Raw genomic sequence first — 16620 nt, 5'->3', positions numbered from 1 at the left:
GAAACAAGCAGAAACTATCATTTTATATTGGTAATTAAAAAACGAAAAGTTAGAAACTGGAATTTTTTTCTATTCCAGTGAACTATAGCCAACCACATTATTTACAATCTAGTCGAGGGACACACTTCACAATCAGGGAAAATAAGGTAAAAAACAGATTGAAATGTATTTATTGATTTATAAAAATTGGTGATATTATATTGATGTGTTAATAAACTTGCTCTTTTCAAAAATGATTCCACAATCAAATATTATAAATAGGCAAAACCACAGATGTCTGATCTGTTGGAATCAACGAGTAACATTATTGTTAAATGTTATATGACATCATTATGTACAATGCATTGTGTCGCGGTGATGTTTATAAATATTTTTCCTGTTACATAATAAAAGTTTGTTGGCACTGTTGACCTCTCGGGGAACCGTTGGTGACAGTGACCTTGTTTTACTCTCCCCTTTTCAGCGCCGACCTTCCATGAGTCACGACAGTGTAAACTTTGTGTATTCTTTGTTTCTTTGTTCCATTGTGGTATTATTGTGATTGAAGCAGTACGATTCATTCGTGGATCGTACTACAGAAAGGAAACTACGACAGTTACAATTATAAACACTTTCCTTTATTTAATAAGAACAGGTTCAGTTTCATCAGGAATCCCAACTATTTTGTGATTTAATTCTACAATGTGAGGGGTATCAACAGGAATCTTTCCCTTTTTACAATAAATCACGGTACGAAATCTTACCGGCGCGTAACAATTAATATTCTATAGTTGCGTAACTAAAATCTAACTTAACCCTAACTTAAGGCTAACTTAATACTAGGGAAATGACAAGGAAGATAGGACAGAGGGAAGGTAGAAGAAAAGAAGAGATAACTTCACCCGGGTCTTTCTTATGTTCTGGTGTCTTTGTGCTTTGGGTAGGACTGTCTCAACAACGGTGGCTCTTACTTCCACTATGTTCTTACACACGCTAGTCGTCGGATCTTTAATCCTGAAGATTTCAATCTATCTGGAGGTGTCCGCAAGCCTTCTGACCTGATCGTGGATCCTCCTCGGTCCGTCACTTGATTCTCCCAAGAACTTCCTTTGTTCTTCGCTACAGAGTCACGTTCAGGTGTCCCTTCGACATGTCTCGCACTCTCTGTGTCTCGTCGACGACTGCTTTTCTCCCTTTTACCCTTTATTGTTCTCCTCTTGTTCTCAGCACGACACATCCTACCCACTATTGTTCTTTCTGGTTCTAAGAACAGTTAATCTCACCCAAAGGCTATAACAGTCATTTGGAATGTTCTAGAAGGAACAGACAAAGGAAATAGAAAAAATAGGGAAAGAGAAAGATTGGAATTATACTATATACAATTAAGATGCATATGTATAAATGGCCGACGGCCACACCATAACCAGTTATGTGAGTCTAACTAGTTTTTACTAATCTCTGAAAAGCAACATCAAGTCTAACAGGTCATCCTACTATGAAATGTGTGTCTATAATTTAGGACAGTTCTGCACACATTGAGATGATCGACAACTCTATCAAATATCCATGAAGCTAGTAAATGGCACAATATATAGTGTTTTAAGTCATCGTATTGAAATTATGACAACATTTTAAGCATTAAAGACATCTAACTTTACTTTCTAAGCTTTTTAAATTAAGATATGTAACATAATTGTTCTTAAAAATTTTCTTAAAACAGAACTGTCATTCAAAAATTTAAAAATAAATAAAAAAAAACTCAATTATAGAATTTTAAGAAGAAAATTTAGTTTGTTGTTAAAATTGCAGTCAAATCAATAGAATGAATAATTAACAAAAAATATATTTTTGTTGAAACATGGCATAACCTAAAGCTCTAAACAATGAGCTTATACACAATGAGCTTATTAACATCAATAGAAAATGCTACATGATTAATGATGATGATAATATTAATTTAATAATATCCCCAAACAAACTGAAACCTTCACTTATTTGGAATCAGGAACTTTAAATTTGTTAAAGGATAAACTGCGAATGTACTATTGTGATAAACAATTACTATTGTTTACATTCACATTGTATAGTAGTGTCTGGTAATTTATTAGTATTATAGCCGTTATACAGCCCGATGGCATATGGCAATGGTTAGCTTTAGTAACTGTGAATGTATCATATTTAAAGCTTATATGAATTAATTCCAATTATTGTTGCATTCTTTAAAGAACTTGGAATTGTTTCTTATCCCTCATTTTATTCTCTTGTTGTGGTTGCCATCATCAATTCATTTTGATAAACTGTTAAATCTAACCTCTATTAATTTGCTAAACAGAACTAAATTAATCGATAGACTGACTGGTAGAGAAACCCTCATTATTCAAATTCTTATAATGTTGATTACTAAATTAATAATAATTATTTTGTTATCAAAATTTTAAAGAGTAACAACTTATTAAAATTTACTGTTCAGTTTATAAAGTTATTTAGAGTTGTTATTATTTTTTTATTTAATTCTGTTTTATATATAAACATTTAAGTATATTAAAATATTATGGAGTAGTTAAAATATGTTCAAAGGCATGCTAATTTTTCTACATTAAAATAAATAAATAGAAGAATTTTAAAAAAGATTTACTGTATTTATACTTTTTCGACTTCACCATCACCGTCACCGTCTGCATCGGCTAAATTATCCACAGCAATAGCCAAGAAGACATTGAGCAGAATATCTGACAATTAATTAAGGTTTAATATCATAAATTAACACAAATAATAATTATAAAAAGTTATAGATTAGTATTCAAATAAACTTAAATATACATAAATTAGAAACTGATTTTATATACAAATTAATTAAATTAAAATTAAACGCCATGCACAGTGTCAGTCATTACAGAACGTTACCAGAGATTCTAAATTAGAAATTTATAATCTTGCTAAAGTTCTATAATAATCAATGCTTGATGCAGGCTCCTGAAAAAGACCATTCTGCTGATTCAAAAAAAAGGTTTTAATGTGGGTTACTAAAAATTTGTAATGTTTACAATATTAATTAAAAATAGAACTTTCCTTAAAAGATTTTTCTAAAATATAGTACCTGTTTGATCAACTTATTTTCAACCGTAATATTTCACCAGCTAACTAATGGCTAATTGATGTATCAAAATAAAAATCAAAAATAAAAACATAATTGGCTTTCCTTTGGAATAATTCTTATACTGTGTTTTGAATTTAATTTTATAACAGTAAACAGTGAAGATGAATAGTTTTCATGATTAACTAGCTTATTTTAAAATGAAAATAATTGCTACAGTGTCAATTACTGATACAGTTACCCTATGTATAATTAATTTAAATATTTTGTTACATATGGAAAACATTTGAAGCAAAAGTTTGACATATTAACAGCACATTATAATATACTTTGTTTTTATTTATAATACAGTAAACATGCAGAATGGCACTCATAACAGTTCCTATGGCACCACTTACCATAACTTCTTTTATGTGTTTTTCGACTGCATAAAAAAACCATATGATACAATTACCATTGTATATTCAAAAATGAACTTCATCCACACTTCAATTTTGCCCTACCACATGTTTGAGTCTATTTGTTTTGTTTTGTTAAGTTATGACAACACAATACTTGGGCGATCTGCCTAGGAGGGAGGCCTTCCTGGAGTTATTTTAAAAGTAACTGGCCCCTATTCAGGCATTACAAATGTGGAGAGAATCCGGAAAACTCCACGTGGCCAGTCCATCCTGGCAAGGCACAAACCCATGACCAAACTCCCAGTGTTCAGGGAACAGAACCGCTTGGCCACTGGTGGGTCCATGTTGGACAACTTATATGCCAGTGTGGTGATACACCAGTTGTTTTTTTTTATATACTTATATTTTTGTATTAAGCCTAGGGTTAAGTTCTCTCGATCTTTTGTTTAACCCTTCCTCGTACTTCCTAACGGTTCTGTCCCCTGCTGGTGGTGAAACATTTCTATGAACTACACTGAAAAACAAGGGTGTGGAGGCAGGCCCCGAGGCGAGGAGAGAAAAGGAGGGAGACTTTCGAGCTAGCGTTGGGAGAGGACGGACAGGCGAGGAGATCCTGGTGGCCGTAACGAAGGAAAAAGGAGCGATAGGGGGACAAAGAGAGGAGACATCACAGGAAGGACGGAAGATCATCAGAGTGCATTTTCATCGANGTATTAATCCATATATCTTAAGATTATATTTTACTAGAATAACTACAAAAGTTAATTGATGAATAAAATTTTCATTTTTATAAAATTAGTTTGAGAAAAGGTAAAATGTAAGTAGCTTTAAAAATTAATATAAATTATTTATTTTAATCATATATATTCATTTTCCAACAATCAACATTCCCAACCAGTTCCATGAACCCATTCTAAGTGTGTCGCAAGATGAATAAAAAAAATTAAACTGACTTTCTGTGTGTTATCGACTATATTTGAGAAGTTTGTTCTAGTAAACTATCAGAGAAAAAGTACTTGAAAGAGCTTTATGATTGACCTGTTGGCCAATCCAGTAATATTTAATAATAAAACATGCCACGACCTTCACATAATCATTTAAATATACCCGTAGGTCCAGATAGGCTGAAACCACCAATTTTAGAGTGATGTGCTTCTCAAAATGTTAAATCCATTTTTACATAACCTATGGCTTTTCCTTGCTCCATTCTCATATATGAGTTTAAACTTTGGCATCTGATAAAATCATTCAATGTCTCCTTTAATTTTTGGAACTATTAAAGTCTGATTATGTCTGATCTGGACTAAGGAGAATGCAGATAAGGAATAAGGTTCATAACAAAAAAAACACAAAAGATCTTTGAGAATCTAAAAGCACCTTATTCTACACCCTTCTTATAGTCCAGATCTAATATCTTCATACTACTACTTCTTCATGTGCCATGCCCAGTCCCCCAGACATCGGCAAACACCAAGGAGAGGGAGTTCCTATCTTCGGCCATTCTCATTGCCTCCTCAATGCTTTGTATGCCTGTCCATTTTTTAATATTGTCCATCCATGATAAATGTCTTTGGCCTCATTTACGCTTTCCCTCAATCTTTCCATTGAGAATTAGTTGTGGAATTTTGTATTTTTCTCCACTAGTGATATGTCCCAAGTATGCAATCTTTCTGTATTTGATCGTTGACAACAATTTTCTCTTTGTTCTTGCTCTGCTTAGAACTTCATTGTTGGTCACTCGATCCGTCCATGGGACTATCATCATCCTTCTGTGAATCCACATCTCAAATGCTTCCAGTCTTCTTTCTGTATTCCTTTTTAATGTCCAGCTTTCCACACCATAGAGGAGAACTGACCAAATATAACATCCGGCCATGCATTGCCGCAATTTCAGATTTAAATTGTCGTTGCAGAGCAGGGTTTCCATTTTTTGGAAGGATGTTCTAGCTGCTGCTATTCCACATTTAATTTCTTTCTCTGAATCTAGATTTTCTGTAATTATGCTTCCCAAGTATTTAAACTGTTTGACCTGTTCAATTTTTTATGGTCAAAAACAAGTTGTGCCTCACTGTGTGGGGTCTGACTAAAGATCATAAATTTAGTTTTGTTTGCATTTATTTTGAGACCAGCATAAATTCCTGCTGAGTTAATTTTGTTAATAGTATCTGTAAACTTTCTAGGCTGTCACATATGATTAGTGTATCATCAGCATATCTAATAACGTTAAGAATTACACCATTGATTTTAATCCCATAACTTGAGTTTTCTAAGGCATTTTTGAAGATTTTGTCTGAGTACAGATTAAACAATAGGGACAAAAGAATGCAGCCCTGCCAGCCTCTTCTTTGTATTTCAATTTCTGCTGTTTTCACTGTTCCTAACTTGACTTCTGCTGCTTGATCCCAGTATAAATTTTGGATTATTCTGATGTCCTTGCCATCTAATTGAACTTGGTGTAGAATTTCTACTAATTTGGAGTGTTTCATACTATCAAAAGCCTTTTCATAGTCTATGAAACAAGCAAATATGTCTTTTTGTTGTTCATGGCATTTCTGAAGAAGGACATTGATACTAAACAACACTTCTCTTGTTCCAAAAGCATTTCTGAATCCAAATTGAGTTTCCTCAAGGTTAATTTCACATTTTTTATATATCCTGGCATGTATAATACTTCTAGTTGTTCCCAAAATTATAAATGCTTTTCATCAGATGCTAAAGTTTAAGCTGCGTCATAGAGGATTAAATAAAACAAAAACATAAAATTTCTGCTACAGAAAGATTTTATGAACAGAAGGCGAAAATGGACTGAACTTTTGGAGGGATAAAAATCACTCTAAATCATGATTATGTTGAAAAATTAATGTGGATGATTAAAATACACAACCCGAAAATCTCAACACCATCCATGCATTTCCAGAAAACACATTTATTAAAAGCACGAGTGTTTTTGGCATATTTCATAAGCCTGTATCAGGTTTTACACTCTAGTTTCAATTTGATAACAGATGCGGGCTTATGAAATATGCCAAAAAACATGTGTTGTTAATAAATGGTTTGCTGGAAAAACAATTGTTAGTGTTGAGATTTTCAAGTTAATCATAGTTCCAAGCTTTGTTCATTGCTTTTAAAATACGCAATTCATACTATTTTTTAAAACTGGTCACATCAATCAACTCTTGTATAAAGGTTTTTCCAGAAAATGAAATTCTGAATGAATAAAATTCTGTAATTGATATTTTAATTAGAGTAACAAATAACATACAATAAAATATTACAGTTTAAATCATTGAAAGAGAAATCTTGATCTTAAATATAATTTATCAAATTATAATCAGCTGATTGAGATCATCTCGATAAATATTTCTTACATTAAACTTACTTCAACAAATGAGACAAAATTATAATATACAAATAATTTGTGAAAAATATAAAATTTAATGTACATATTTAATATGAGTATCTAAATAAAGAACTCAAGATCCAGCTTTTGTTTTCCGTAAAAGTTAACCACATCTTTTACCAATTATAGTAATAATATAGAACAACATATACAAATAATCCAATACACTCTACTAATCAAACAAACAAACAACAAAATTCTTATCAGACTATATTAAGGCTAATTAATTAAAGGAAGTTTCTCTTGTAGCAGCAGTTCTGAGAAGTGGCACAGTACGTTTGCATAGCAACAAAATTCCGTAATATATTATGCAATAACTGTCTACCTCTATCCAAATATCATATTAATTAATCAGCCTTAATGTACATAATAAGAATCCATCTGTTCATTTGATTTAAAACATTATAATTCTATATAAAATTCTTACAAATGACACTAGTTTTTTCAAAAATTTTTATTAATTATGAACTGAAATAAACCAGTTTACTCAAATATAATCAAATCTTTTGTTTGATTAGCTGTACCATATATTTTTTTGTATACAATACCCAAGAAAAAGTATACAAAAACTAAAAATGTAGTAAAAATGCAGTTCTTCACCATAACAATTTATATTTTCCATCCAATCCATTCTGAAATAGTGTCAAAACCTTATTCTAAGTAGAATGCTGACTTGTAATAAACACACTATTTTATATAATTAAGATAAGTTCAGTTAAAATATCTGTACTTTAAATGATTGCTAAAAAATAATAATCTGAATGAAATGAAATATGATAAATTTCAAGATGTTTCAGATGCTTTAGATCAAGGTGTCCAACCTTTTTGTTTCTCTGGGCCACATTGGAAGTAAATCCTTAAATATACTTGTATATTTAAGGATTTACATGTCTAGATTATAGTAATAAGTATTAAAACTATCATAAAAATGGATATTTTAAAAAATTACTTCAACAGACACTTTTGATTTCTACTTAGAAATAGATAAATTTATTTGTTATAAAGGAGACAAACAAATATTTGTTTTATTTGAGTCTTTAATTAATAAAAAAACAACGAAACACCATTTTAAAGTGCAAATTTAATCAACTAATATATTTTTAAATAATATGTAGCCCAAAATGTAGCCAATGCACCAAATGATATTTTTTACTCCTAACTAAAAAAGGGGTAGACAAATTTTGTGCGTAGTAGCCAAATCTTGCAATGCTGAAAGGAATATTAAATAAAGCTAGAGTTGAGATTCAAAGGATTATAGACCCAAATTTGGGGAAAGTAGAGAAAGGTCAAAAAATAAAGAAGTGAGAAAGGTTAAATAGACCACCTGTTATGCAAATATTGATCCTTAATTTTCCAACCTTTCTCACTTCTTTTTATCTTTTGGCCTTTCTCTCCTTTCCCCAAATTTGGGGCTATAATCCTTTGAGTCATGACTCCAGCTTTATTTAGTATTCCTTCCTCATTCACACATTTCAAGTATTTGAAAATACAATATTTCCTTTCTATTAAAAAATAAAATATGTATAAAGGTTTACGGCTTTGTGAAACTTCTTTTTTGAGGTTTATGCCATTGAAATAAATAAATAAATAAATAATTGTCGGTTTTGCTTACACGTTTATTGGGCTGCATTGGAACTTGCCTTGGGCCGTGGGTTTGACATCCCTGCTTTAGATTATTCATATCACTCATAGGTGTAACAATCTTAGCACAGTCCCATTGATTTACAAGTTAGATTTGTTAGTAAATGCCAATAGAATGTTGTTGCTTAGATCCTTATTCACCACCCATTTATGTTCCTTGACTCTACTAGGGAGGCTCCACATAGTTGGAAGTCAATTGGAAATATGATAAACATGTAAATGACAAAAACCAGATAACAGTTAAAAGAAATTAATCTGTTATTTCACAAATTCTTGTTTTACATATTTTGTGTAATGACAATTACAAAAGAACAGTAGGTTATTATAATCAAAACTACAAACAAAATGTCTTTGAACAAAATAAAACATATTCAGATTTAGAATCTCTTGGTTTAGCATCAACTGCAAGATTCTATTAAAATAATTTTCAAATTGAAAAAATAAACTTTCATATTATAAACTCCCACAAAACTGTTTTATTTAAAATCACTGTGATGCAGAAATATTATAATGAGAATACAGTAGAGCATCATTTATCCGAATCAATTGGGGACTGGGGTGGTTCGGATAACGAATCATGTACGAAAAAATATATTAATTTATCCCATGTTGAAATTTCTCTCCGTTGCGTGTCGCTTTGCGTTGAATTTTCATCGATGTTAAGCCTAACGAAGACTATTGTATCGTTAAAAATTATTTTTTTATTTTGTACAAACAAAATAAATTTATTGAAAAATATAAAAATAATAAAAAATTATACTTCAGATGTTAATTTAGTATCAAAAACGTAAAATATTTGAGTAGCCCAAGACATAGCCAAAGATTACAGCGCCACAGCACTAGCGAAAATTTAAATTTGCTGACTGAAATGCTTTCGGATAACGGACGTTTCGGATAACCGGCTTTCGGATAAACGACGCTCTACTGTATTGCTATCAGAAAAACATTTAAACATTTACAAAGGCTTTTTGAAAATTTATAGCAAAATTGATGAAGAAATTGCCTTATGGCACCAGAAAGAAATAAAAAGTTATTCAAGAAATTTATGAATTAATTTAAATCATTATAATCATGTTACACATCCCTCCCACTACTTAAGTTTTAGAATGGTTTGTTAGTCTTTTGAACTATGGCAAGCCAAGTAAAAAATGTCTAGACGACAAATCTCCTATAAAGCTGCATCTAAGTATAGTTATCCACTATGGTAAAGAAAATGTATACTGATATTTCAATGTCATACTATGCATCTGGCAAATTTCATGTTTATGAATAATGATGTAAAATCTCACTGTTAAAACATTAATTGTAAAGTAATTTTGACTGTAATTTTGTGTTGCTAACTGATAATGAAGTCATTAATGAATGCATTTCAAAATGTGGTCATTGTGAAGCACTTTAAACACAAAAATAAATCACATCAAACGAGCAATTATTTATTGTGACACTGTCACAATGTTGATCTGCAATTTTTAATCATATTTTTAATTTATTTAAATTAAATGCTCACCATCTCAAATTAGTAGTGTCTTGCTTCTGTACATCATACTTTTTCTGTTATCAATAGAATCATACCAGTTATCTATATAACTCCTTTCAAAGAAAAATTTTTGAATAGAAATAATGTGATTTCTGGCTTCCATTGAAAATTCATATATAGTCAATTGGGGCCTCCTATCGTTAATTTTCATATCTGGCCTCATCTTTCATCTATCTAACGCAATTCTCGAGATTAAGGAGGAGCAGACAGACAGTGAGAATTTATAGGTCTACAATTTTTTCAAGTTGCAGCCCAAAAATGCATTTATTACTGTTTAAATACATTAACTACTTGTGGTTGCATTTTTAACATAGTTTGTGCATAGTAACATAGTTTAAAAGTTAGCTTGCAGTACGTCTGCAAGCTAACTTTTTCGGGTTTTAACATCTCAAAAATTGGTAGCACATTAAATTCAATAGCACATTAAAATCAAGAAAACATGGTATGTGTGTTTGTTAAATATGTGCTAGAAAATTCATTAAATATTCTTTTTATTATAAGACATCATTCATTATTACATTAAAGGCACAAACATTATTTTTCTTAATAGTTATGTACAACAATAATAGCTACAAAAATTAATAATAAATAAATGATTTCATTAATAAATTTCACATAACCAATGATGAAATCTAACCCTGATGTATTTTAGCACCATTATACTTACTTTCATAAGTCCAAAAATTTTGTTTCATTACACATTTTTAAAACCATTGATCTTTTGTTCAAAATAATGTAGGAAAAGTTATATTTTTATATCATAGTTTTATAATACATCAATATTTTTATATCATAAAATATTGTAAGTTGAAGAAAACATGATGTAGAAAAATTCTGCATGATACTGTAGTAAAAAGAACTTAATAGAAGCTTGTTTGGTTTAAAAGAAATAAATTTCTGTTTTACTTCTTGATGATTTCACTTTCAAAATGCAGATTATTCTTTGTAATCTAAATGTAAAATGGAAACAGTGTATTTTGGATCATTAGTTTCCAATAAGCATTTAATAGTAAATAAATTTAAAATGGCATTATTATGGTACAATATTGAAGAACAAAATATATATATATATATTTTTTCCCATATTTGAAGTCTTATAGAATGTACAGTACATTCACAATTGCCAGAACAGAACAACTCTAGTGGAGTTGAGACTTCTTTATAGGCTCTTCTCCCTCTATATGTATGCAAATTGTTTAAACTTTATTAATATGTAAATTTTCGACTATAAATTCGTATCTTCTATTATCAGGACTTATTATACTGGTTTTACAGATAATATTACAAAGATTAACAGAAAACAATTTTTATTTTATTTCGTATATCTGTTAATCTTTGTAATATTATCTGTAAAACCAGTATAATAAGTCTTGATAATAGAAGATACGAATTTATAGTCGAAAATTTACATATTAATAAGAAAAAAAGGACATTGAGGCAATTTAATTAAATTATTGTTTAAACTTTATTTTACAAAGAAAGGTTTTATAAGTATCCAACATCACAGCAACAATTTGCTTATATGTAATGGAGAAGACCCTGTAAAAGGTCAACTCTGCTAGTGCTCCAGTGATTGTGAATGGATTTTCAGTAATACTTCAAAAAAAAATTAAAAATTCAGGACAAAATATATGTTTTACAAATCTGTCTTATTGTGTGACATTGTTGCTTTCTATTGATCTATTATCTTTAAGTAAGTGATGATACTTGCTGGAATTTATTATTTAACTTTTCTTATTAATTTACCTTTTCTTATAAAAATTATTTAAATAATCACTAAATTAATTACTATAAAATAAATCGAACTGATATAAAATTTACAGTGTTTCATCTCTTTACAGATGAAAATTATCTAACTATCTAAAATAAAACTTTCTTCATAAAGAAAAACCTTTAAGTTAAAAGCTTTCATCTAAAATCAGTACATTCCATTTTTACATTGTATGTATTCATAAAAAATCAATAAACATATATCATAGACATGATGCATCATTCAGATCAACTCACTCCTACAGAAACTTGAATATGGAAAGAATATAAATTGCTATACTTAGTGCAGTTTCCCTCGAGATGTAAACCTGACCCACAATTGGTGAGTGACCATGATGATGAATTAAAAGGGAACAATCAACCCTGCTCCATCACCAACCCAGGGCCAGAAACTTCTTATGTATTTAAAGTCATATTCTTCTTCATTGAATAAATTTTTAAAAATTTGGCTGAAAATCACATTTTTTTCTTACATTCATCTAACGATTGCATTTAATATGAGTAACAATAGATTTCTGACACAATTACAAATTCATTAAAGAAAAATCTAAAATCAATATTGTCAAACTTGAAAATTTTAGATATAACTGGTCTGTAAAGATTCCGACCATAGAATGCATAAAAAGCTAAAACAAATATGAAAATTTAGTTTTCTAATGTATTCACTACAAGGAATGAATAATGACATTTATATTTCAAGATTCATTAAAAAAAATTTTTTTAATGAATTTTTTTTAATAAATTTTTTTTTTTTTTTTTTTAAATTTATTAAAAACATAATTGATTCCAGCATAGGTAAAATATTATTCTTGATAAAAATATATTTTTGTAATATATCAATTACTTATAAATAGCTCATATTTTATTTATTTATTCATAAAATGTGAAATTGTTACCATATTTTCATGTATACAACCCATAATGACAAATACCAACAAAAGATGCTAGAAAAAAAAAAAAACTTTCACATAATTCATTCTTAAGAAAGTAACCATTTCCAATAATCGTTTCAAGTTAATAATCATCTATTTATATTAATAATTGCCAATTTTCCTTCAGGACCTGTATTAGAGTTTCAGTACAAATAATTTCAAATAGATATACTCAGATGCATGACATAAATGTTTTGCTTAGTTCTCAGTTTTAAACAGCAATATTTTCAAATTTAAGAATTATCAATTTGATTTTTAATGTTTCAAAGATTAATAAACTAATTATGAGGAATTTATGTATTTACATCACAGAAATTCTCTTAATTAATGTGATTTAGACCAGATTTTGGTCAGTTAACAGAAAATGTCATTTAAGAATCATAAAGTACAAATATACTTATAAAATTTATTAATTAATATTGTATTTATACAGATATTTAATTGCTTTTATCATAAAAAATAAGAACTAAAACTTACTCTTTACCTCCTAATGAACCTATCCTTATTCTAATTTTAGTTGTAATTTATACTTTATAAGATTAGTTTTAAGACTTGTACCCAAGTGCATTGTTGCAAGTAATATATGTTGGTTTGGCATTGTAAAAATAGTGATCATGCTGTAACATCTGGTGCATTTCTGTATGGTAACACAACATAGAAATCTTTATTAAGAACCTGTATATTTACCCAAAATAAACTATGTGTTAAATTACATGATCTTCTTTGTCTAGTAACGTGGTTTCTTTATTTGATCACATATCCCGCATACAAACTATTACTATATTTTCATTACTACAAAACAGTTGTTACAAATTCTTTTTTATTACAAAGGTCATTCTAAAAGTAAAGAATGTTTGTTTCTCTAGATATTTTTATTTAAGATAATGAAATAAAACTTATTTTTCAACACATGATACCTTAGGTATTTTTCTACGTAGTCGCCATACAAATTTAAACATTTGTCATAGCGTATCACCAGCTTTTCTATGCTTTCTGCACACTCAGTTACCACCAAGTTCTTGAACCAGACATTAAAAGCCTCTTTCAGTTTGTTGTCACTTCCATAGTAATTCCCGGCCAAAAAATCCTTCAATTTTGGGAAAGGATGGTAATCACTTGGAACAAAGTCCAGGCTATAAGGAGGATGTTCAAAAACTTTCCACTTAAACTGCTGAAGTAAGTTCTTCATCAACACAGCAGCATGTGGACATGCATTATCCTGAAGAAGCACAATGCCTCTGGACAATAATCCCCACCGTTTGTTTTGAATGGCACAGTGTAGTCGGTGAAGGGTCTGGCAATAGGCCGCTGCATTTATGATCTCCCCTCAAGGCATGTAGTCAATGAGTAGGACACTCTTTTGGTCCCAAAACACTGTAGCCATAACCTTTTTGGTGCTCAGAATTTGTTTGACATTTTTTGGTCTTGTTGGGGATCCAGAATGATGCCATTCCATTGATTGGAGCTTTGTTTCTGGAGTTTTATGCAAAATCCAGGTCTCATCACCAGTAACAACATGGTTCAAAATCTCCTCGCCATCCTTGTTGTACTGGCTGAGAAAAGTCAGTGCAGCTCCTATCCGATTTTGTTTGTGTTCATCTGTCAAAAGTTGAGGAACCCACCTGGCACACACTTTTCTGTAGTCCAAATCACCACTAACAATGCCATAAAGAATTGTTCTTGAAATTTCAGGAAAGAACAAACTGAGTCCATCTATAGTGAAAAGTCTATCCTGTTGAATTTTTTCCTCAATCCTTGATCTGCGTTCGTCAGTCACAACTGAAGGTTGGCCCAAGCGTTCTTCATCATAAATATTCGTTCACTTGCCATTAATTAAAAATGATGCATCATTTTGGAACTGAAGCTTCATTCATTACATTACCATAAACCTCAGTTATCTGTCTGTAAATTTCGATACGGAAGACTTTTTTCACAGTCAAAAAGCGTATTACACTATGAACCTCACACTTGGTGGGATCTTTAATTTTGTCACACATTTCAAAGTCACACTATAAACAGTAAACAATCATTGCAGCTCACTGTTAGCATCAGACTGGCACAAAAAAAATGGGAAGGTTCATGATGCAGCTGTGGGGGGTGGTGGGAGAACTGCACAATCAAAACTTTCTTTTCTTTTAGAATGACCCTCATAATTACTATCAAGGAGGCCTATCGAGAAGGGACAAGATAATTCAGGTTCCACTCATCAGAACATATTTTCCAGAAAAGGTCAGTTAGCCTGAGCCATCCTGGACAAGTTGAGACAGGTATGCCAACCGAGTTGGACCCACAGAACTACCGACTCAGCTCCAGATTGGTCAGTCAATGGATCTAAAACTTAGATATAAGGCAACACAACCATTGAAACTAGGAGAAATAAGCCTGGCTTAAGACTATTGTTAGAAGCAAGCAAGAAATATTGCTATATATGTATTGTAAATAGTTGTCAAATAAATGGACTTAGTCTGAATTCAAGGAGTCTTAAGGTGTTCTTTCTAAAGGACCACAGATCCAGAAGTTGGTAGGCATGAACCAAAATTTACTATTATAAATTAATTAACAACATAGAAGTTCACTGTGATTTATAAGTATAAATAGATAACTACTTTTACTATACTTTTTTTAATCAGCATCCTAGTAATATTGTTGTCTACTTTTATTATTAAAAGAGAAATTATGTAATAATTTCAGGTATACATATCATTTAATACTTCATATTCCTTTTTTTCTATTAAATTTTGTTATTTAAACTTTAACGTTACACTATCTGGAACCTGTGACCAGTGCTCTACGCATATATATAGTATATCGCTTGACAAACGTTTTCAAGCGATCTGTTCGCTCTTCTTTAGGTCGACTGAAAATTCCCCGGTCGGAGTGTATATTATTCGTTTGGATCGGGTGTCAGTTCCGACTGGGTGGGTCGTTTCTGGCATGTGCAGTCGTGTGGTGGGGGAGGAAACGGTGTGTTGGTGTCTAACAGCGATTGCCAGGCCAGAGATAGGGTTAGCTCTTCCTTCCGGTTAACGCAGGTGGCTAGCCGGCTGGCGTTGTAGATAGCTGCAGCCTCCAGCCACCTGAGATGCTGTTGGTGGGGCGTGTTGATGATGATAGTAGCTTTCTCGAGTTGTGGCTGGACAGCATCTCAGGTGGCTGGAGGCCGCGGCTATCTACAACACCAGCCGGCTAGCCACCTGCGTTAACCGGAAGGAAGAGCTAACCCTACCACTGGCCTGGCAATCACTGTTAGACACCAACACACCGTTTCCTCCCCCACCACATGACCGCACATGCCAGAAACGACCCACCCAGTCAGAACCGACACCCGATCCAAACGAATAATATACACTCCGACCGGGGAATTTTCAGTCAACCTGAAGAAGAGCGAACAGATCATTCGAAAACGTTTGTCAAGCGATATACTATATATAAGTGTAGAGCAGGGCTTCTTAAACTTTTTTTATTCACGACCCCATTTATGATTGTGATTTTTTTCGCGACCCCCCCCAAAATATATATAAAATAAAGATACTGTATATGTTACCGCTAAAGCTCGAAATCCGTTAATGTGTACATTACCTAGCTAATCTGCAGATTAACTAGGGTGATCCGTTAAAGCTGCGAAAATTGTTCAATTTCTCAAATTACCTAGGTAATTTGCAGAGTATCTAGGTAATCTGCACATTAACGGCTTCCGTATCGTTAAAGTTCAAAAGTTTGTTTCTTTCACTTCCTTTCCCCATTCCTTCTTTTTACGTAGATAAATTTAAATCCTAGAATGCAAGCAAGCACCGAATTGGTGAGTAAAATCAAGAAAAGATTCTTCGCAAACCTCTTTAGCGAAGATTTAAAATATAATACGTAGT

At 31.3% G+C, this 16620-nt stretch overlaps 1 protein-coding gene across 1 annotated transcript in view; it reads right to left on the bottom strand.

The window, feature by feature from the left end:
• Positions 1-16620, bottom strand: part of LOC111635672 (voltage-dependent L-type calcium channel subunit alpha-1C-like) — a gene marked incomplete at its 5' end in the record, with an annotated part of 82050 nt that overhangs the window by 64110 nt on the left and 1320 nt on the right. Inside the window, 2 exons of the mRNA XM_023380702.1 lie at positions 2626-2708; positions 5059-5503. Of these exons, the coding sequence (XP_023236470.1) occupies positions 2626-2708; positions 5059-5503 (528 nt within the window). The remainder of the gene's footprint in view (positions 1-2625; positions 2709-5058; positions 5504-16620) is intronic.

Source organism: Centruroides sculpturatus, unplaced genomic scaffold (genome assembly GCF_000671375.1).
Source record: "Centruroides sculpturatus isolate CEXI.00-Female unplaced genomic scaffold, Cexi_2.0 scaffold875, whole genome shotgun sequence".
Classification (NCBI taxonomy): domain Eukaryota; kingdom Metazoa; phylum Arthropoda; class Arachnida; order Scorpiones; family Buthidae; genus Centruroides; species Centruroides sculpturatus.
Note: the sequence above shows the minus strand (reverse complement) of the source record. Positions and strands in the feature narration are given on the sequence as shown.